The 21,477-nt window shown below is 39.6% G+C and overlaps 5 protein-coding genes across 7 annotated transcripts in view; all 5 read left to right on the top strand.

The window, feature by feature from the left end:
* Positions 1 to 2,965, top strand: part of si:ch73-138n13.1 (protein piccolo) — a 31,318-nt gene extending 28,353 nt beyond the window's left edge. Inside the window, exons 11-13 of the mRNA XM_034118510.1 lie at positions 207 to 349; positions 996 to 1,083; positions 1,191 to 2,965. Coding sequence (XP_033974401.1) covers positions 207 to 349; positions 996 to 1,071 — 219 coding nt within the window. The 3' untranslated portion in view covers positions 1,072 to 1,083; positions 1,191 to 2,965. The remainder of the gene's footprint in view (positions 1 to 206; positions 350 to 995; positions 1,084 to 1,190) is intronic.
* A 950-nt stretch (positions 2,966 to 3,915) lies between these two features.
* On the top strand, positions 3,916 to 7,201 carry LOC117473011 (beta-crystallin B3-like). The gene is given in 7 exon segments (XM_034118479.1): positions 3,916 to 3,985; positions 4,208 to 4,305; positions 4,755 to 4,873; positions 5,416 to 5,548; positions 6,287 to 6,429; positions 6,799 to 6,963; positions 6,965 to 7,201. Coding segments are annotated over 7 exon segments (816 nt in total). The 5' UTR covers positions 3,916 to 3,948; the 3' UTR covers positions 7,086 to 7,201.
* Positions 7,202 to 10,991: 3,790 nt separating this feature from the next.
* crybb2 (crystallin, beta B2) lies at positions 10,992 to 13,042 on the top strand. Its single transcript, XM_034118680.1, has 5 exons — positions 10,992 to 11,062; positions 11,226 to 11,344; positions 11,671 to 11,803; positions 12,477 to 12,619; positions 12,730 to 13,042. The coding sequence occupies exons 1-5, from the start codon at positions 11,000 to 11,002 to the stop codon at positions 12,896 to 12,898; spliced, it is 627 nt and encodes a 208-aa protein (XP_033974571.1). The 5' UTR covers positions 10,992 to 10,999; the 3' UTR covers positions 12,899 to 13,042.
* A 1,142-nt stretch (positions 13,043 to 14,184) lies between these two features.
* Positions 14,185 to 17,214, top strand: ctu1 (cytosolic thiouridylase subunit 1 homolog (S. pombe)). Of its 2 annotated transcripts, none has more exons than XM_034118678.1 (3): positions 14,185 to 14,365; positions 15,157 to 15,657; positions 16,013 to 17,214. In XM_034118678.1, the coding sequence occupies exons 2-3, from the start codon at positions 15,162 to 15,164 to the stop codon at positions 16,546 to 16,548; spliced, it is 1,032 nt and encodes a 343-aa protein (XP_033974569.1). In that variant the 5' UTR covers positions 14,185 to 14,365; positions 15,157 to 15,161; the 3' UTR covers positions 16,549 to 17,214. The 2 variants fall into 2 exon arrangements, with proteins under 2 accessions (XP_033974569.1, XP_033974570.1); XM_034118679.1 differs by having other exon boundaries at positions 14,202 to 14,361.
* Positions 17,215 to 17,743: 529 nt separating this feature from the next.
* The window catches only part of LOC117472793 (paxillin-like), a 20,933-nt gene continuing 17,199 nt past the window's right edge, over positions 17,744 to 21,477 (top strand). The window contains exon 1 of one of the 2 annotated variants that reach the window (XM_034118197.1): positions 17,744 to 17,873. In XM_034118197.1, the coding sequence (XP_033974088.1) occupies positions 17,861 to 17,873 (13 nt within the window). In that variant the 5' untranslated portion in view covers positions 17,744 to 17,860. The remainder of the gene's footprint in view (positions 17,874 to 21,477) is intronic. The other variant, XM_034118196.1, reaches the window with a different exon arrangement.

Genomic DNA, 21,477 nt, shown 5'->3' with positions numbered 1-21,477 from the left:
ACTCAATACTGTGGGCAATCCCCACAGGAGCAATTTGGGGTGAAGTGTCTTGCCCAGGGACACAATGACATGCTGACTGCAGTGGGGTTTGAACCTGTGAGCCCCTGATCCCAACACCAAGGCTCTATCCACTGCGCCACACGCCGCCCCTCATAACATCTTATTATGAATTAAAGTACCTAAATCTGTCCCGTTTCTCTTGTCAGGCCAATCTGAGGAGGAGGGGCGAATCTGACGTTCAGATGGATGGATCCACTCCCTCTCCTTCACAACTCTCTCGCTCTCCCAAGTCGCCCTTTCTCCCCCGGGCAGCGCGAGTACTGCCCCCAGCTGGTGGGAAAGAGAATGGGTAAGCTCCATTATTCATATAAAACTTGTTTTCTTTGCAGAGAAGACCAGAAGGGGGGGGGATAGGAATCAAATTGGACAGAGCCAGGGTTTCTTTGCTTTAGCCCGAGATAATGGTTCACACATCAGTGGTAATCAAATGTCTTCGTTAACTCAAGCTCTCTTCCTGAGGCTCTGTGCACAAACTCATAAAGGGAGGGGTTTGGTTGCATTTATTTGTTATTATTATTATAGAAGAAATGCTGCAAATAAGAGAGCAGTGCTGGCAGAACATTTCTAATTTTGTAAATTCTTAAGTAATGTTTCTTTTTATTTTGGCTGCACTAAACTTTAAACTTCACAGCAGGGGTTTGGTTGGATTTTTTTTTTTTTTTTACTGTGCAAAATTGTATTGATTACAAAACATTTAATTTGACCACTCGATGCATTCTCTGTGCTCTCTTTTTATTTTTACTACATATTCTGGAAAAAAATGTGTTTTTACTTTAAACTTCACACGAGATTGAAACAATAAACTCAATTATTGCACTGTTAATTGAGCTTTTTACCCTCAGGTTTGAAGTTCAACATGAACCACTAAGCCTTGTATTACAGTTCTCTGTTTAGACGTTTGTCCCGCATTCATTGATCTCCTTCTCTCTGTGCAGCGAGGAGGACTCACCGCAGTGGTTGAAAGAGCTGAAGTCCAAGAAGCGTTTGAGTCAGTATGAAAATGAAAGCTAAGATATTAATGAGGTGAGTTAGCTTTTGAAATGTCTTCCCATCTTTCAATGTGTATTTCACAAAAAATACCTAAATATTTCAACTTTTAACACCTGTTATCCTCACTCGACCCCCTTTAGGTGGCCTTATCAGATGAATCTATATGAAACAGAAGCCTTAACTTTGGAGAGTAGGAGAGAGGAATCTACAGCTGCTGACCTTTTCTTTTTTTTTTTTTTTTTCTCTTCCCATCTGGGTTTATAATGTGCATGGTGCCTTTTTTTTTACGGAGAGTCTCTGTCTTTTGGAAAAAGAATAAAACAAGCAAGGAGGAGAAGAAACAAAAACATCGTGCTGCTCTGCTTCATCCATTTCATGCTTGAACCGGTGGAAGCTCTCCTGCAGCAGGAGGCTCTTCACATGAACACTTTAAGAGGGACCAGGAGGAGACAGGAGGGGAGGGAGAGATTACTGGCAATAGTGCTGCAACTGATGATTATTTTCATGATCGATTCATCTGTTGATTATTATCTAGATTGATTGGTTAATTGTTTGGTTGAAAAATGGCAGAAAAACTGTCCATGGTGATGTAAATGTCTTGTTTTTTTTAGTCAAAAACCCAAAGATATTCAGTTATAATAAAGCAAAGCAAGTATTGTCCACATTTGAGAGGTTAAAATATTATTTTCTGACATTTTTGCGTAAAAGTTGCTTTAACGATGAATTGATCATCAAAATTGTGCTGTCTATATACGAACCGTTGCAGATGTATTTAACAACTATTTTGTATTAAGCAAAAAGTTAAGAAATGTTTGACTTGTGGGACCACGCAACACTTTTTCCTCTACGAGCTTCATCACACGCTGGAGGACAATCCAGAAAATCCTCTTCAAGATATCTGTGTTGGTTTCCTGACTTGTGTGTACAGGTCGTAACATAATGTGTGTGTTATCAGTATGTTGAGGGGCGTCACACAAGCATTGCCATAGGACGTCATTTCAGACACTAATGATCTCCTTCTTGAACATAAAGAACAAATCACTGCTGACTTTATTGCTAGTGTATATCATGTTAACATCTGTAATCAGGAGATGTTATATTTGTATTATCATTGATTTAACAGAGAACTAGTTTTGCGTTGCATCACTACAATAGACTTTGTTACACTCCACACAACCCTAACCGTGTCAGAGTTGCTGCATCTTGTACATATGTTTTTGTCTAAATATATTTTTGTTTTTTGTGTAGGAGGGACGGGGGACTTTGCATCTGTCAATCATGCACACTCCTTATCAGCACAAATACTTTTATAAAAGAGAAACACTAATCAGCCTGTCTTCCCAGAATGATTGTAGCGTTTATTAAAAGCCATACGTTCAGATTTTAGCCCTCACACACTCCTAAGTCATGATTTGACAATGCTTTTTGTTGTTTTTCAAACAAAATGTGGAATTGTGTCCCCTTTAATGTGCATGCACAATCTTTGCTGTCAAACTGAAAGTGTTGGGTGCTCCAGTGGAGGGATTATTTGTTCACTACTTTGTTTAAATCACTCTATGAAACTCCTAAAAGCATATGAACATTTGCACCTGCTTCCCACCTTTACTGTAATCCTCCTGCTGCTGCGCTTCTATAAAGCACTTTGTCACTCGACGCACTACGGCACTGACCTCTGCCTCTCGTCTGGTCTCCTGTGTTGTTGGAGATTTTCTCATGCAATGCAAGTGAATGTGTCGAAGTCCTCTGGGGGGATTGTCCCTGGTTTCTATGTACGTGACCTTTTACTTTGTCATAAAAATGTGAGGGTTTTTTTTTTGTCCTTTTTTTATTTGAAAGTAAAGATGTATATTGCACTGTGTTGTACTGGCCAGTGTCCTAAAGTGAATACATTCTTAATAAAATGTACTTGAGTTAAGCATTGGTCTAGAGTTTTTCTGGCAGAGTTTAACCTTGTGGATATTTAAAAAAAACTAAATGTTCTATCGTTTTAGGAAAGATTGGTTGCTCAGTATACTCAAGTGTAGATTAGCATGTATCAGGTGCTTTTGGAAAAAACAGGAAGTTGATTCAGGCACTCAACTTCCTCCAGAAAAATGTTAGGAAAGGAAACCACAAGGAAGATATATTAAAATGTATTTATTAAAAGCCAACATGTTTAGACCACTGTAGCTATTCCTCAGGGATGGTAACATGTGCAACTATTTTTGGTTCAAACAACTTACTGAAAGTCTTACTTTGAGGTCAAAAGAGGTCAGAATAAATTAAAAGGTGAATTTAAAACAACATTGTTCATGCAGTGTAATTATTTGCCAGAAACGAGACAAAAGGCCCGACAAAAACAACTTGACTGCTAGAATTATTATTATAAGGGTTTTATATTTTCTACCGATACCCTTATTATAAATGATTTCACAATTCACAGATTTACTACACAGTGCATCCTGTGAATGGACATATTTGTGATACCACTAACCTACATTTGGGTTAAGAGGAAGTTTTGTGTGTCTAACACCAGAGTGTAATCCCAGTGTGTGTGTGTGTTTGTGCTGAGCGGGGCTGTTTGCTGAATCCTCTTGGCTCTCTTTCCCCGTGCCCGCACACAGTGCTCGCTGGCAGCGGGCGGACAGGCAGGGCAGCGCGTGCCAACACAGCTGCCTATTGAGAGGCAGCGTTACGGACACAATGTGAGCGACAGACTTGCTGTATCAACAGCTCCCCCTTTTCTGCTGTTGTGGCCAGAAATAAACCATAAATACCCCCCCTGTCTCTTCCCTTTAATGGCTCAACCCCACCATACAGCAAGTGGCACCGAACAAAGAGGGACAGTACCACTTCCTAGCAGACATACCCAGGTAAAAAGCTCACTGTGGACACAGGCGGGGTAATAAATCCAATGCAATGGAGTTAGATGGTGCTGCATCAAGTGGAGACCAAGGTTTGGATGATTTTAGTATCATGGACATACTTTAAGGGATGATATCATCTTTTGTGTCCTATTCAGTTCATGATTATCCTTACAAAAGGAATACAATCCACTACTTGAGTCATAAATTGCAATCTTGACATTGAGCTTTTTTCCTCCTGTCTGTGTTTCCGTCCCTGAACATGCATGCATGATGGATGGTGCATTGCCTGTGTGTTTGCTGCTGGCACAAAGTGGATGAGCAGTGGATCAGGAAGATGTCGGAGCAGCAGAGTGCCCCAGAGCAGCAGGCGGCAGGGAAGAGCCAGGGAGGAGCTGGAGCCTCGTATAAGGTGCTGAGAAACAGAGTCTGTGCAGGGCTGGAAACCTGGTTTGGTCAGGGAAGGAGCCAAAATGTCCTACTATTGGATCAAAATCTCCTTAGTTAAAAAAAAGAAAGAAATCAATGTGACCTGGTGAACACACATAAGAATACTTGTTGCTGTAAGTGGGTATTTTGGATGTGCAGTGGTGAAATGTAACAAAGTACCTTTACTCAGGTATTTACATATTTCACTTAAGTAACATTTTAAATGCAGGATTTAACTAACAGAGTATTTTAGTGTATTATAATTCAAGGATTTGAATACTTTCCCCCCCACTGTTTGGTCAAGTGAAATCACTTCTTTAGGATCAATATTAGCCCCTTTATGAAGGCCTATATCCAAACCACACCTCATGGACACTGACTGCTCACTGTGTTGTTAAACAGGGAGTGAATCTGCAGCTTTTTGTCTTCCAGGTGTTTCTGTTTGAGTTTGAGAACTTCCAGGGCTGCAAGGCGGAGTTTTCTGCAGAGTGTAAAGATGTGATGGAGAAGGGACTGCAGAAAGTCGGATCTGTGATAGTCGAGTCCGGACCGTAAGTACTGTTCCAAACATATGTATACACACTGTAAGTATGGTTGGGCGATGTGGAGTAAATCAAATATCACAATCATTTGATATAACCTTGATATCGATAACAATGTTGTTGGGTGGCTTATTTGTGCTTTGATAACAAATATTTAGACAATGGGATGTTTTAATAAATAATCATCAGTACTGTGGATATAAGGACTTAAGGTTAAAGATGACATTCCTTTACTGTAACACAGCCTTTAAAAGTACAAAATAGTCAACCATATTACGATATCCAAAATCTAAGAAGTTGTGTCTCATCACAATACCGATTTAATATCCATATATTGCCCTGCCTTAGTAGTAAGAAGAAAGTTTCCTATATCACTTGTAAATGTATCAGCACTGACATTGGTTAGGCTGTTTTGAAGCTGATGAATCTTGCTGTTTGAATTTGTATCTTCATGGTTAATTTGAAGTCGCTTTGGATGAAAGCGACAGCAAAATGTAATGTTATGTGTCAGGCAAAATAAAGCTCCTCTTTTCGCATTTCTCCCCTCTCAGCTGGGCGGGTTACGATCGGCATGGCTTCACAGGGGAGCAGTTCATTCTGGAGAAGGGCGAGTATCCGCGCTGGGACACCTGGACCAACAGTCAGAACAGCTACTCCCTCTTCTCTCTAAGGCCACTCAAAGTGGTGGGTGAACAGTATAATACAAAACGGACTCTTTTTACACAAACACTTAGATTATCCATTAATCTGCCTATTGTTTTCTATTGGATTAATCGTTTGGCATTTAAAATGTCAGAATATAGGGACAAATGTCCATCCCCATCCAAGGTCTTTAAATGTCAATTGTTAATATTCAGCTTAACATGATATAAACCAGAGGGAATCAGGAAATCATCTCATGTGAAAGGCTGAAAACAGCATTTCCTGACATTTCTTCATGAATAATTACCTTTCATCAGTTATCACATATCATCAAAAAGGTTGGCTATTCTTTTTCTACCCATTGACTTACTGTTGCACCTAAAATTAGCAGTTATTTCCTGTCGGGCAACATTTCAGGAAATGTATATTGAATTAGATTAGATGGACTTTATTGGTACCAAATTGGAAACCCATTGAAACAGCATGTAAACAAGGCATTGCACATGATTTAAAAATCTAATAAATATATATAAAATATACAGAATAAGTTAGAATACATTGTAGTAGACCAACCTACTTCTAATACAATATAAAAAAAGGATTCTATGTACATTATACAAGTATGCATGAGGTTGAGAGTGATAGTAAAATGTATATACAAATTGTTCAGGGTTATTGAAAGAGTCAATAATAAGAGTCATGTGAGCTGCACACCAAACATCATTGTTTTAACACACTGGAGACATTTGTAAGATGCCTGTGTCTGTTTCTCCTCTACAGGACGGTGCTGAACACAAGCTGCACCTGTTCGAGAACCCAGGATTCACCGGTAGAAAGATGGAGATTGTTGACGATGATGTGCCCAGTTTGTGGGGACACGGTTTTCAGGACCGTGTGGCAAGTGTGCAGGCACTTAACGGAACGTAAGACCATCACTAAATCCCCACTTTCATTGTCTAGTTTTTCTATTTTACCTACCCAAAGCAAATAACTGTTTAATGTGTTTACTTGTAAGGGACAAGTACATTTATACTTTTTCACCTCTTGCAGAACCTGCTGTATTTCCAACGTTGATTTGGAAATACAGCACGTAAAGGACTTTGAATTGTCTTTGTTACCTTACACCCCTTAGTATACTCACAAAACCCCTCAAAACAGGCAAATGACACAATGCCTAGACTGACTCTAGTATTCAAACAATGCCTGGTAAAAAATACATTATTAAATCTGGCTTTGAGGTAGCCTTGCTTTATTGTCTTATGAGACCTGCTCACTGTTTTCCCTCCCTGCAGATGGGTGGGCTACCTCTACCCCGGATACAGGGGGCGCCAGTTCATCTTCGAGAGAGGAGACTTCAAACACTGGAACGACTGGGAGGCCCCGGACCCTCAGATCCAGTCTGTCCGACGTGTGAGGGACATGCAGTGGCACAAGAAGGGCTGCTTCGCTGCCTCAGATCCCCGCCCCGGCCCCGGCCCCGGCCCCCGCCCCCGCCCCGGCCCCAGCCCCGGCCCCTGGCCCCGACCCCGACCCTACCCCAGCACCTCCTGCACCTCCTGCCACAGCTGGAGCCAGCTGAGCAGGACCCCCCTACCTACGCTGCCGACAGTGCCTTAACCTGACCTTGGCAAACGCGTGTGCCCATGAGGAGTGCCATGTATGTTTCACTGGTGAATAAAAGATGTTTGACCTAGAGCTGCTTGTTGCTGATTGTTTGCTTTTAAGTCAATGAAACTGAGGCATTAGCACATTGGGAAATCTGTAAAGTAAAACAAGTTTTGGAAGGACTCAGATCCTTTACCATGAATTACCATGGTCTTAAAATACTCCATTACAAGTACAAAGCCTGAATTCAAAGTGTTACTTGAGTACAAGTGCAGAATTATTCTTGGGTTAATGTTCTTTAAGATAAGATAAGATAAGATAAGATGGACCTTTATTGATCCCTGTAGGGAAATTCAGGTGTTATAGCAGCAACATAATAAGAGAGAAACACAGATAGTACACATGGTATAATAAGAATACAAATACAAATATGAATAAACATGTAGTAACATTATGAATATAAATAACATGAGTTATAACTCTGACCAGGTGAATGAACGTATATACAGATATGTGACCAAGGTTAAATGTATATATATATACATTTCAGTTTTAAAAGTAAAAGTAAGTTTGCAGAATTCTTCTTTTCGTAGTGGTTTACAATACAAATATTGTGTCTGCCAATTTTAGTTACTTTTAAGATACAAGGTACTTTCGTAGTACCGTGCTACATCTTATCATAAAAGCATTTAATGTGTTTTTATATGTACAAAGTAACTAGTAACTATGAGTGTAGTGGGTTAAAAAGTACAATAGTTTCCTCCAAAATGAAGTGGAGCAGTAGTATAAGTAGCATAAATAGAAATACTTAAGTAAAGTACACGTATGTATGAATATTATTTAAGTACAATACTTCATTAAATGTACTTTGTTTCTCTCCACCACTGCGTAAAACTCACAAGTCATGTGTGCCACTTTCTCTGCTTGTGTTGTCCACATTGTAGTCACACATCTCAAAGCCTCGTGCATCTCTGGAGCACATGACTTATTCAGCAAATATGTGGAGACGCATCTGCTTTACAGCAAGTGAGCTGATGTCATACTTTATTCATGCTTCCTATTAAAACAGAGTGCACTGCATTCTCTCTGATAGTCATCATCATCGTGCATTTAGTGGTTCATGACGATGAATGGTCTCCAAGTTAATATTAGGAACTGAGGAACTCCTGTACATATTAGTCTACAATAAAGTATAGTTTTGGTCATCTGCAGACATGATTACTTTTTATGATTCTTATGACATTAAATTGAACATGCAGGCTTTTATTTAGCAGATGTTGATGTTATATTTCCAAAATAGAAATCCTTCTCCTGGCAACATTATTACAAATTGAGATAATAGTGACACAGAACAGCTCCATGTGTCTCCTGCAGTGCTCTACTATACTTGTTCTCACATGCCAGTAATGAAAACTTGCAAAAACAACATGCAGCTGTGAGCACATCTGTAGTTTACTAATGAAGATGAAGCTCTTATTGAAGATTTTAGTTCAAGGGTCCTCATACTGATTTGTGGATTTCTGAAATATTCAAATTTCAATGTGTATTTTGGAGTATTTGTTGGTTGCAGTGTGATATTCCTGCATTTAAATCCGTTGTTTTCATGAAGCCTTGTTGGCATGTGCTCTAAAACCCAGATCCTTGTTCATATTTTCTCAAATAAGTTGCAACAAATTGATTTAGCAACCTTAAATACTTTGACAGTACCCTCAAATAACTGTATGCTATATATATAGGTAGGGATGCACAATGATATTGGCACACAAAGGCTTTAAATGATCTCAGTATACAGTGTATATTCCCACATTTTGGTATCGGCATCAGGCATCAGGACAAAATGAGTGGGAAAATATTGCCATAACAGATAGCAGAATAAATCTATGACATAGAAAGAGTGCAAATCTTCCATTTTGTAATTACCACTACAAAAATGTATAATCATTTTATAATTATTATACATTTTTGTTCAGGCTGTGCAGCAGATTATTACACAATGAGGGTGTGTGTGTGTTTTTCTGTGCTTTTGTATGTTTTCTTTTCTAATGCCATCTACCTGCCAGGGACTGCAGATGGAAATGAGCCTCTATGGCTAAATCTGGCACATTGACTCACGTGCTCATGTTAATGAATGTGCATTATCCTTCTTTAATAAATAAATACAAATATTACATAATAAGGTAAAACATATTACATTGAGTTTGGGTTATGTAATACTCTTACTTATGTTAATACTTGTTAGATCTGTATGAGTTGCCAACAGACTTGTTTTTGAAAGGCAAGCACAGCTTTAAGAACAAATAACAACTGAGATCTGTTTTTCCACATGTTTCATGTTTCTCTTTGTACTTCTTCACTTGGGTCAGTGCAAGGTCAGTTTAACACGCCTGGAGCTACACAGGTGGTTATTTCTTTATAAAGAGATGTTATTTTAGACTCACTGCCTGAAGCACCAGCAGATGTGGAGAGAGGGGCTATAGCTCTTTACTTAATTATAATAGTACTCTATTTCTCCATAAAAATTGTTGTTTTCTACGGCCCAGCAGAAGAAAGGTGTATCAATCATCGATGTTTGTAAGTCTTTAAGAAAGGTTTTTATTGTAAAGCATCAGTTTTATGCTGGTTATGTAATTGCATTGTCCCTATCTAACACAATAAATATCAAAATGATGTGGAACAAAGATTAAAACATTTCATGACTGCAATGAGGCAGTAAAAAATAACCAGATAATTAAATAATACAAAATGAAAATGACATAAAATATCAAAAAGTATTGTGAAAAAAAGATAATGATAAAACAAACATTTTTAAATAAATGGTGCACTAGAATAAATAAAGAGCTCCAGGTAGTAAACAACATATGAAGTCTCATCAAATGTTCAAATGAAATACTGGTAATGCAAAATGATGAATACATATAAAACTAAAGCAGCTAATTAATGTATAACTCTGCTGTAACAAGAACCCTCTCGTTTAATTTAATGGACACTAAACTCTTTTACTGCAAACAGGAGAAAGGCAGCATACAGTAAACAGGTTGGTAACAACAATGCATGCTTTGGAGTTTTTAAACAGCAGAGGCAACACATGTTGACATTAAACCCTTAATAGTGAATTATAAATCAAATAAACCGACTCCTGTGGAAACATTTAGCAGTGTTTTTGGATTGTTATTCAGTCTCTTCAGCACTGTAACACAGATTTTGTACAATCCTCTCTCTCTCTCTCTCCGGCTCTCATTGTAGGTGCGGGACTCTTGGCACTGTTTGTGCTGATTCATGTGGATATCGAACAATGACTGGCTGCACAAAACTGACAACTAATGAAATAACTTTGTGGGGGTGTGACCCCCCGGGGTGGGGGGGGGGGAGGCTACACGGTCACCCCTCATCTCAGTCCCCTGGGCCTATGGCAGGCCGACCTGCAGCCGGTGTGCACACTGTGGGTACTGTTGGCAGAGTTTCCACCCCTGGGCGTCCCGTATATATTGAGCTCCTCGTGCCATCACAACACACTGGCAAACTGGCACAGACAGGTACTGGTAAGAGCTTCATGTCCGTAGCACTGTATTTTCTCTAAAGTGTATCTGTATTTGTTTTCATTGTAATACTGTGTTTTTATTTGTCATTGCTACAAACTCTTTTCCATGTTGCATTATTGTAATTTTGTGTGAGAAGAATATGAAGTTACATTTTGAGGAAGAGTGATGTGCATTTTTGCATGCATTTGAAAGGGTAAATCATTATGAAACTAAATATATGAAAGTGGGTTTAGCAGGAGTTTGACCTGCTTGCATTTTAAATTTAAACATTTGGAAATCATGTAGACATCCATGGATAAACTAATTGTATTTTTTCTTTTGCAGTTTCATGATTGCTGATCTATTCACTATGGCCGCAGATCACCAGAACCCTGCATCCAAGCAGCAGCAGCCAGGCACCAGTGCATTTAAGGTGGGAGGAAATGAGATTACAAAACAATTTACAACTTCCTCCTCGGAGCAAGAACTTGTTGTTCTGGATCATTGCTTCCTCCAAACATAATTGGAAACAGATCTTAAAATTAGAGACCAGAAATTCACAAAAATTCTTCCCCTTTTCTCTCTTTGGTGCACAGCTGGTTATCTATGAACAGGAAAACTTCCAGGGACGCTGCCATGAGCTGACGGGTCCCTGCAACAACGTCCAGGAAGCAGGCGTGGAGAAAGTGGGCTCCATACTGGTGCTGTGTGGACCGTGAGTGTGGCACAAAGACAGACAGAGACTACATCTGCAAAAAAAAACTGTGAACTTATATAGTATATTTGTGTAATAGTTTCTCAAAAAAAGCTATTTGATAGGGTTAAAAATATCAATTTCTGACATTGCTGAATGGAAAAATATGTTGAAGATTATTCAAATGTTTCTCTGTGAATTGACCTATTGACAAGTCGTCATGTCATTGCAGCTCCAGTGATTTAGGATGATATAGAAGGGAGTAAAATGGCCAGAAAAGTAACGACTAAATGTGTTCTTTTGACTGTTTTTCACTCCACCATCTCTCTCTTTCTCCTCACGCTCAGATGGGTGGGATACGAGCAGGCCAACTGTAAGGGGGAGCAGTATGTGTATGAGAAGGGGGAGTATCCTCGCTGGGATTCCTGGACCAACAGCAGGCGCAGTGACACCATTCTTGCTTTCCGCCCGATTAAAGTGGTAACAAACATACATACAAACTAACGTAAAAAATACAGTATATCCCCCAGTTGTCCCACAAAGTTTTATTTTATTCCCCATGCTTACTTGAATTCCTGAAGAGGACTTTGTTTTTTTACATGCATATAGGTGAACGAAGACTCAAAACACAGAGAAAGTTTGAGATGAATTGAAGGAAACAGGGGCAGCGTTTTAAAAACTGCAGAATTTTAACAAAACATATTTGTACAAACTCAGACAGCTGGTGCATTATAAATCAGGTCCTTTGTATCCTTTTGTACGCTCACCACTCCCATCACATTCATTTTTGCTGAAACCTTCCTTTTAAAACACTTCTGACCTGCATGCCTGTATTAGAGTGGGTCTGTTCAAGCAGAAGTGCTTTAAAGTAAGTTTATAGTGAAAATGCACATTGAGCATACATCATGATCAATAAGATTGATTATACAAGTTTTATGAGCTTTTTCAAACAGATGTTTTGATATGCTTTTGCTGTTAAACAAAACAGCTCTTTCATCAAGACCTTTCTTTGTTTTTTGACTCTTCATTCACCATGGAGGCCTGCGAGATCAACGTTCACAGGTTCTAAAATTGATACAAACGGCCAATTTATTGGTGAAGTATTCCTCTAATAAGTTATCCACTTTGTAAATACTTTTCTCCTCGCTTACAGGACAGCCAGGATCACAAGATTGTCCTTTACGAGAACCCCAGCTTTGCAGGGAAGAAGATAGAAATCATAGATGATGATGTCCCCAGCTTTCACGCACACGGCTACCAGGAGAAGGTCTCCTCTGTCCGGGTGCAGAGTGGCACGTGAGTCCATCGGATACAGATGCTATGTCATACTGCAAATTACTAACTGAATGTCTCTTCTCACCTATAACTCTTATATCTTTTCTCTCTCTGTGCTCCTGGTGCTCCAGTTGGGTGGGATATCAGTATCCAGGCTACAGAGGCTATCAGTACCTGTTTGAGAAGGGGGAGTATAAGGACAGCTCTGAGTTCGGAGCCCAGATCCCTCAGATCCAGTCTGTCCGGCGCGTCAGAGACATGCAGTGGCATCAGAGGGGTGCTTTCAAACCCGTCAACTAAGCTTGTGACTCTTTCCTGTCATTGAATCTGAAACTTGCAGCCTTGCTCCCTCCCAGCATCACACCCCCCCCCCCCCCTTTGTCCTTCATTTACACCTTAAAGCATTTTGATATCTATTGCAGCTGTTGCAGTAGTGACGTTCTTTCAAGCAAACTAATAAAACCTTATTGCTTAAAGTTGACTGTGTTGTATGATGTATCTCTGTGTCTTTGCCAGACTTCTTAAAAATATCTTAAAGAAACATCAGGAGTGAAAATTAAAGTTACGTTCATTATGTCCAGAGGTGGAAGAAGTACTCAGATTGTGTATTTAAGTAAAAGTAGAACTACCAAAGAGCAGGAATACTCCTGGAGTAAAAGTCCTGCATTCAAAAATTAAGTAGTATTGGCATCAAAATTACAAAAAGTAATTCCAGATTTATATTATTATATATGTCAGGGAATAATTCTGTATACATGTTTGCCTTTTGCCCTCTGACGCAGATGCCCAACCTTGGGCAGCCGCTATCTCCCTTAAGGAGGGGCTGCCCAAGCATTTTGTTGTTGTTACCAGTTTATGACCGGGCAATTCTCGGTCAGAGATAGTTATTGTTGTGGGACACCTGGAACACATCCTTCTCTGGGTTGATTATTACACTCTGAACTAGTTAAAACCTGGAACTACAGGAGGCTTCTTCAGAATTGATTGTGGCATCTCAACCGTGTGGTCAAACCGTGGCCCGTGACATATCTTGTGAATTCTCCGGCCATAGCTCCAAATAAACCGTCAGTGTTTGCCATCAAAGCTCCAGCTCTCTTCGTGTCTCTCTGAGTCCTGCTTCCAATTGCTACAGAAGTTTCCCCCACAATATATATTGAATATAATTATTGATGCATTAAAGTGTTATCAAAGCTGGTAAAGGTGGAACTAGTTTTAATTCCTTTGTATACTGCAGGGTAGCTTGTGGATTTACTCCAGGTGTAGCTGATTCAATGTTATATAATTAATCTAAATCTGCAAAGTAAATAAAGGTATAAAATAAATGTAATGGAGTAAAAGTACACTATTTAGCCTACCTGTGAGTTGAAGTGGAGTAGAAGTACAAAGTAGCAACAAATGGAAATACTCAGGTAAAGTCTCTCAAAATTGTGCTTAAGTATAGTACCTGAAAAAAATGTACTTAGCTCTTTAACACCATTGATTATGTCATTAAAATGATCTATAAATGTACCTGGAAACCCATTTTAATTGCAGTTTGTATGTTGCACTGGGCAACTCCGACCGCTACGTTGTGCTGAAGGGGCAAAAGCAGGTGACGTCACTTCCGGTTTTCCAGCGAAGAAGAGCAAACGACACATGATGAAACAACATGCTACTTTAACTCATAGCCCTGTAATTCTTACGTTGTTTGAGTAAGAAAAGCTGTATTTTTCAAGTACACTTCATCGCTACATTCTCACTTCAGACTTCGGTTCATCGGAAACGTTGGTATGATTGTTTTACCTAATGTAAATGTGACTTTTACGCTTTACAAGGCTAGCTAGCTAATTTAGACCTGTTCATGTAATCATGTTATGAAACCAGTTAGCTTATAACACCATCTGCTTTAATTATAGGGGTTTTCTGTACTAACTTTAGTTGTATTGTATATCTTATTAAGCTTAAAAACTGACAAGTAAACTAGCTATGCTGGTTGCCAAAAGGACATTACTGTTTAATTGTTCAAAGAGGTTTTATCAATCGTGTTGTTCAACTCTTATATTCGGCATGCCTCAAATACATTGTCCCATAAACCTATGGGACATGTACAAGTTACTTCCTCCCTTTTAAACTAAACTGTATTGTTTTTGTCTGTTTCTTATTAACATTTCAGTCAGGAACATTTATATCACAAATCAAGAAAGGGACATAACAATAAAGCAGAATATGTGCGGTTGCATTTGACAGAGCTTAAAAACGTTACCGTAAGTAAACTACACGTAATGTAAATGATAAAAGTGCAAACATATTTAGCAATTCACATCCTGGACAATGGCTTCTTAATGTTATAACAAAAGCTGATCAATAAACAACGGACACATTTTGTAAACTAAATACAGATTTAACAACAGTGTAAGATTACTTGGATGAAGGAAAAATGTATGTATAAGAAAAACTTCCTTGACACTAAAACCTTTGGGTCAGTAGAGTTTTGTAAGATTGCACTTTATGTGAGAGATTGAAATATCTGTTAACTAATTTTGAACATGTTTATCCTTTACCATAACCTCCTCCCACAGTCAAGATGCCTGTCCTCTGCAGTAGCTGTGGTGACAAGCGTGCTGTGCTGAAACGTCCGAAAACTGGCCACTCGCTGTGCAAGGCGTGTTTCTTCTGGGCCTTCGAGGAAGAGGTGCATCAGACCATCGTGACAGCAAATCTGTTCAAATATGGGGAAATTGTAGGGATTGCTGCCTCGGGTGGAAAGGACTCCACAGTGCTCGCACATGTCATGAAGCTCCTTAATGAGAGATTCAACTACGGCCTTGAACTCATGCTTCTCTCGGTGGATGAGGGTATCTCAGGTTACAGAGATGACTCCTTGGAGACAGTGAAGAGGAATCAGGAACAGTATGAGCTGCCGCTGAAGATTGTGTCGTATGAGGAGCTGTATGGCTGGACTATGGACGCTATAGTGAAGCAGGTGGGACGGAAGAATAACTGCACCTTCTGCGGCGTGTTCAGAAGGCAGGCGCTCGACAGAGGAGCCCTCATGCTGAAAGTGGACAAGATATGTACAGGTAACTCCAAGAACTATTACTTACTGTGAATGCAAGAATTTCCACTTTGAAATGTGACTAAGAAGTGCTAGGACTAAAAATATAATACGTGACATTTCCAAATATAACAGCTGGTATATCATTTTTTGAGTTTTGATCTTACTTTATTCCAAATGTTTCCACTAGTTTTCAAATCTAGAGACATTTTAATCAAGGCAATAGGATTTATTTTGATCTCCTGTTTTGGTGTTATATATGCCTTTTTTGCGCTGTGTTTTAAATTAGACCCCTAGTGGCAAAGAATTACATAATGTGCTTTTAATGTCAAAGATTGAATATTGTGTTGTTGTTGTTGTTGTTGTTGTGTTTATCCCAGGTCACAATGCTGATGACATTGCAGAGACTGTTGTGATGAACGTCTTGCGAGGGGACATAGCTCGTCTGCGCCGCTGCACGGCCATCTCCACATCCAGCGAGGGTGAAGGGGTTGTGCCGCGCTGCAAGCCCCTCAAATATGCATATGAGAAAGAAATTGTTCTGTACGCTTACTTTAAGAAGTTGGACTACTTTTCCACTGAATGTATCTACTCCCCCAATGCTTATCGTGGCCATGCGAGGACCTTTCTGAAGGACCTGGAGAGCATCAGGCCTAGCTCTATAATGGACATCATCCACTCGGGGGAGAACCTGTCTGTGCGGGACGGGGTGAAGATGCCGGTGCAGGGAACCTGCAAACGCTGCGGCTACATCTCCAGCCAGAGTCTGTGCAAGTCCTGCGTGCTGCTGGAGGGTCTGAACCGAGGGCTGCCGAAGCTGGGCATCGGCAAACACCACCGCCTGCACGACAAGATCCTCAACCAGCAGCCCCTCACTGAGAAGGAGGAGAGGAAGCTGAAAGCAGTCCACTTCTGACCACAGATAGCGACTGTATTATTAACCAAAGACTGGAGGTATTTTTACTTTTAGAATAAATCATGTTTGTTGTCTTTAACATAAGAGAAAGAATAGAAAGTCAACTGTTTTTCTTTCATTCATCATCAATTTAATATTTATTGAAAGTTATGCATGGTATATTTTGTTATAAGAATGAGCATCTTCACAGGACGCACAGCCTATTCACAGTTTATAACCAGGGATCATTGAGATACTGTGGAGACACATTTTCCAGTGGTTATAAAGGTGTTAAATGTGATAAATGGTACGTGTATACAGTTGTTTCATTGCTTTCTGTATTACACACATAACAGGATCATTTATCTGTAAAGCTTGGTGCCATGTTGAGTTCTTCAGGTCATTTTCATCATGGGGTTATTAGATAGAAGCATCACCTGGGTTTCCAAATACTTCATATTTACACACACATGCTAAGTGAGGAGCTGAGACAAGAATGAGCAGCTTTGTTGTTTTTGAAGTGAGCTGGTTGTGAATATTCAACATTAATGAAAGCTCTCACTAATGGCATGTTACATTTCTTTATTTGTTGCTACTTCTTCACCGATCTCCGGGGAAGATGTGATGACCGTTATGGTCTCATTCAAAGGTGTTTTATAAACTATTTAATAAATGCATTGTCCCATATCTTCGTGGCTCCTGTTTTTCTTCATTTGGATTAATGTATTATTAATCTCATGAAATGTACGAGTTGAGGCCTGGGAGCCAGCAGAAAAACGTTTTTAAAACGTATGTTTTCTGCAACAAAGAAAAAATCAATGTGATAAGGAAGTACTGTCATATAAATGTTGTACTGTAAAAGGTTCCATCTCAAATATTGTGGAATAGAAGTAAAAAGGTGGCAAATATATATTTTTAAATCCTTAGTGAAGTACTCAGAGGTGGACAAAGTCCTCCATTTGAAATTCTACTTATGTAAAAGTACAAAAGTAGTCAGTCTGCATGCAACATCCCATTTCAGAATCATTGCAACTTTAGCTTGTCCATCCATCCATCCATCCATCCATCCATCCATCCATCCATCCATCCATCCATCCATCCATCATCTATCTACAGCTTCTGGCCGCTAGGTGTCGCTCATCACTCCACCTCAGTCACAGTGCGCGCTCTCGTAAAGTACACATGCACATATCGCAGCGCGTTCACGAGATCTACCCTGACAAAACTTCCAGTGCAGCGCGTCAGCGGTGAAGTTTGGAGGAAAAATCAGACTTCGTAAACAGTTGAGGAGCTCAAACATAAAACTGACTCAGGCCAAAGCCAGGCAGCCACCATGGACGATTTAGGTAAGTCATAACGTTCTTTTTAAAACGTTTTTGTTTACAGTCAAGGGTGGAGAAGTTGACGTACGCTGAGATTTAATGTTGAAAAGTCAAGTTTCTGGGTCTCTGTGGTAGCCTACAATTGACCATTTTTTGACTTTTCTACGAATCGTAGTAGCGGTTTGACGTCATTAGCCGTTACAACCTCCTCCTTTTAAACTCTACCTCTCTAACGGTTTAGAACGTGAGTAACGTTTCTACGCACATTTAAAAAGACGTTATTTTGCAAGTGCCAGAGGGAGGAGATGTTTGGCTGACATTTTGACACAGAGCTTCAATATTACCTCCTCAACTTTTGCCCCCAGGCTATTCCTTCCAGCTTTGAAGTGGTGGAGTCAACAGGCCTCCCCTTTTTAGACTGCCCAGAGCAGCACACAGTGAGCCAGGCTGCCTGAGAAAGTATCTCCAGTCTGATGGGGCTATTGATACTTTACTACAAACCACAGGTGGTAGAAGTAGTAGATTATGTGTAGGAATTCTCTGTTACAAGTAAAAGTCTTGCATTTAAAAGGTTACTTCAGTAAAAGTACAAAAGTATTGGCCTCAAAATATACCAAAAGTCAAAGAATTCATGCAAATTGGCCCATTTCAGAATAATATATTATATGTTTTGATTATAATTATTGATGTGTTTATCAAAGCTGGTAAAGGTGCATATTGAATTACTTTGTATGCTGCAGGGTAGCTTGTGAATGTTACTCCAGGTGTAACTTAAGTCTTATTTATTTAAGTTATCTTTGCTCTACTACTTTTATCTGACAAGATTTTTTACTTTAAAGAATCAGATGAAAAGATATTATCAACCATATCATATATTATTTAATTTTACGATAAAACTTGATTGAGCTCTTAGTGAAATGAATTAGCTAGACAACAGTATATCTGTATAGAAAAAACATGATTGTATCAATTATAAATCAATATCTATTGTTCTGAAACAGGATGCTGAATAAGTACTTCCACTTTTTACTTTGACTTCTCTTCAGTATTGCAGTTTCCTTCTACTTTATACTTCTACTCCATTACAAGTTAAGGGTAACTATTGTTCTTTTTAGTCCACTATGTTTATCTTACAGCCCAGACTGAAAGTCATAATACAAAATAACAACAATATAGAATATTACTATAGGTTAAGATCACTTAAAAACAGTATATTTAGAAAAACACTCCTCCTTTCCCGGGTGCAAAATTAAAGTGACAATAAAGAAAATAATGTAATGATATCATATTTATTGTATGTAGTGTCAACTTTCTGCAGAAGCTGAAACAGTGGTAATAATGATTGTTCCTGACACCGTGCTGATATCACTTCGATTTTTGCTACAAGGCAGAATGTAAAATATTGGTGTAACTTTGCCATATCTATCTGTGTCCATGCATCACAGACCTTGAATTAGAAGCTGTCATGCTGCACAACCTGCTTTTCTTATTTATAATAGTTAATTAAATGTAAAGGGACTAACTAGTCCACAAGCAAAAAAGAACTGACTGATTTATTATTACTACAAAAAAGTCAGATAGTTTAGAACGGAAGATCGCCTCTGATCATGTTTGGTTATTTCCCCAAATTGCTTGTAGCTCCGTGCAGTCTATCAGCTCTTTCTATTTTGTGTGTCTCATTTACCAGTCAGCTCTTAAGTTGACTTTTGACCTTTGGCACCGGACCTCTGAACTTCTAATTCTGGTTTTTATACTTTTCACCAGCTGGTCATCTTGCTATATTTACCAGAACAATTCACTACTTAAGCCTCTGTCAGGTATTTGCAGGGAATACTCCCATTGTACTCCCAGAGTAGAAAGACAGTAAAGTGGATTTGCTGAATTGTTTAAGTGGAGAGATGATGGGACGCATTTTGAGTTTGGCCCGATCTGAGAATACTTATTAGATGCTCTGGCTGCTATCGGCTACTGAAAGGGCATATTGTTGTTGGAGAGGGAGCCCGTAGTCTCACTGAAGCAGCGTGAACTGATGGAGGGGCGAGGCTGCTGAGGAATGTGGAACATCACTGTGTGTCCGTCTCCAAGACCAAATACTCCCTTGGTCAGGACTCACCTCCTACCAATACTCTCAGACTCATACCAGCACATTTATAGACTTTCTGGTTAGATGCTGGAAGTAAGGTCTGTGATTAACACAAGTTTAAAAGAAGTGATTTGTTTTGCTCTACGACATATCAGGAAATACCCCAATTGGGAATTTCGGACCTTTTTAAGCGTCTTAGAAAATGTGGCTAAATAAGATAACAGAGGTTGTCAGGGAAAACAAACGTCATCATGCCAAACATGAGACATTTCCTCTCCTTTGACATGAAGTCATGAGACCGTGGGGATTACCTTGCTAATGAATGATGTAAATATCATGAATGTTTGTTTGCTAATAAAATAAAAATATCCTTTTTACCAATTTTGTCAAGGGGACAAGTGTGATGCTAACATCCGGATGGTCTACAAATATTCTTTATCCCTACAGACACTTATAGTATATTAAAAACATCTTGATCTTAAGGGCTGGTAGCCTGATGAGGACGGAGCCAGGAAGTACAATTGCATTGTTACAGTTTAACATTTCTTAACATCATGTGGTAAACCCCTACCATACGCAATATTAAACCATGTTCAATGTTTGTCAATACTTTCTGACTGTGGTTAACTGCACTTCCAGTAACCCCCCAGCTAACAAGCCCCCCTCCCACACGTCCATGTGTTGAGGCTCATGATGACTGACAGGTCTACATGGAGCTGTTTGGAAACCTGATCAGACTCCACTCTTTCCGTCTCCCGTGTATATTGATCTGCCCACGTTGCTTAACACTCGAGGAAGGGAATTCCCTCAGCATGGTGTGAGCCCTCCTCCAGTCTGAGTCAGAGTTTTCCACAGGTTTCCTCTCATCAGTCTTTTACAATCCAGACCAGGTGGCAGCCAGGCCGAGCTTCACTGTCGTGGCTGATGTGGCCCTTTTCAAGTTTAGACCACATGTGACACACTGTCCTTTGGTTTGTCCTGCTCCTGTGTTTCATGTTTGTTGGGTATGAAGCTTATCCCCGCTCTCTGTGAATTCCTCAGGATTGTGTGAGATTCAGGCAGACTGACCTCACTGGGCTGTGGAGGCCCTGTGGCATGTCTGCAGGTTAACAGTGGAGACATTTGATTAGTATAGAGATACATTTTACTGGAGAGGTCATGACTGAAGAGGGTTTAGTTGTAAAATATATATTTATTTGATATACTGCCTTGTATTGAATCATACAACAATCATGTCCAATGTAGACTGGTGTTAACCTTTTCCATTTTGATGTCTGCAGTGTGAGACACTCTGCCCTATTGTGCAGCTTACAATGCTCATGTGACCTACGGGAGATAGCTATGTAGGCAGAAACACACAGCAGCACCTGCTAAACGTGCCTTATGTAAACACACTGCAGTCTTGTTAGTTTTACAGTCAGTTGATCACCTTGCAAAGGGAGCCCTTATCCTCCAGGCAGGAGTATAAGCTGGCTGTTATAGAGGCCGCATGGTCTTAAATGTTTACAGCGTTTGCACGGCATACCGAAAGATCTTAGAAGGTCT

Source organism: Trematomus bernacchii, unplaced genomic scaffold, assembly GCF_902827165.1.
Source record: "Trematomus bernacchii unplaced genomic scaffold, fTreBer1.1, whole genome shotgun sequence".
Taxonomy (NCBI): Eukaryota; Metazoa; Chordata; class Actinopteri; order Perciformes; family Nototheniidae; genus Trematomus; species Trematomus bernacchii.
This window is presented reverse-complemented; position numbering and strand designations above follow the sequence as displayed.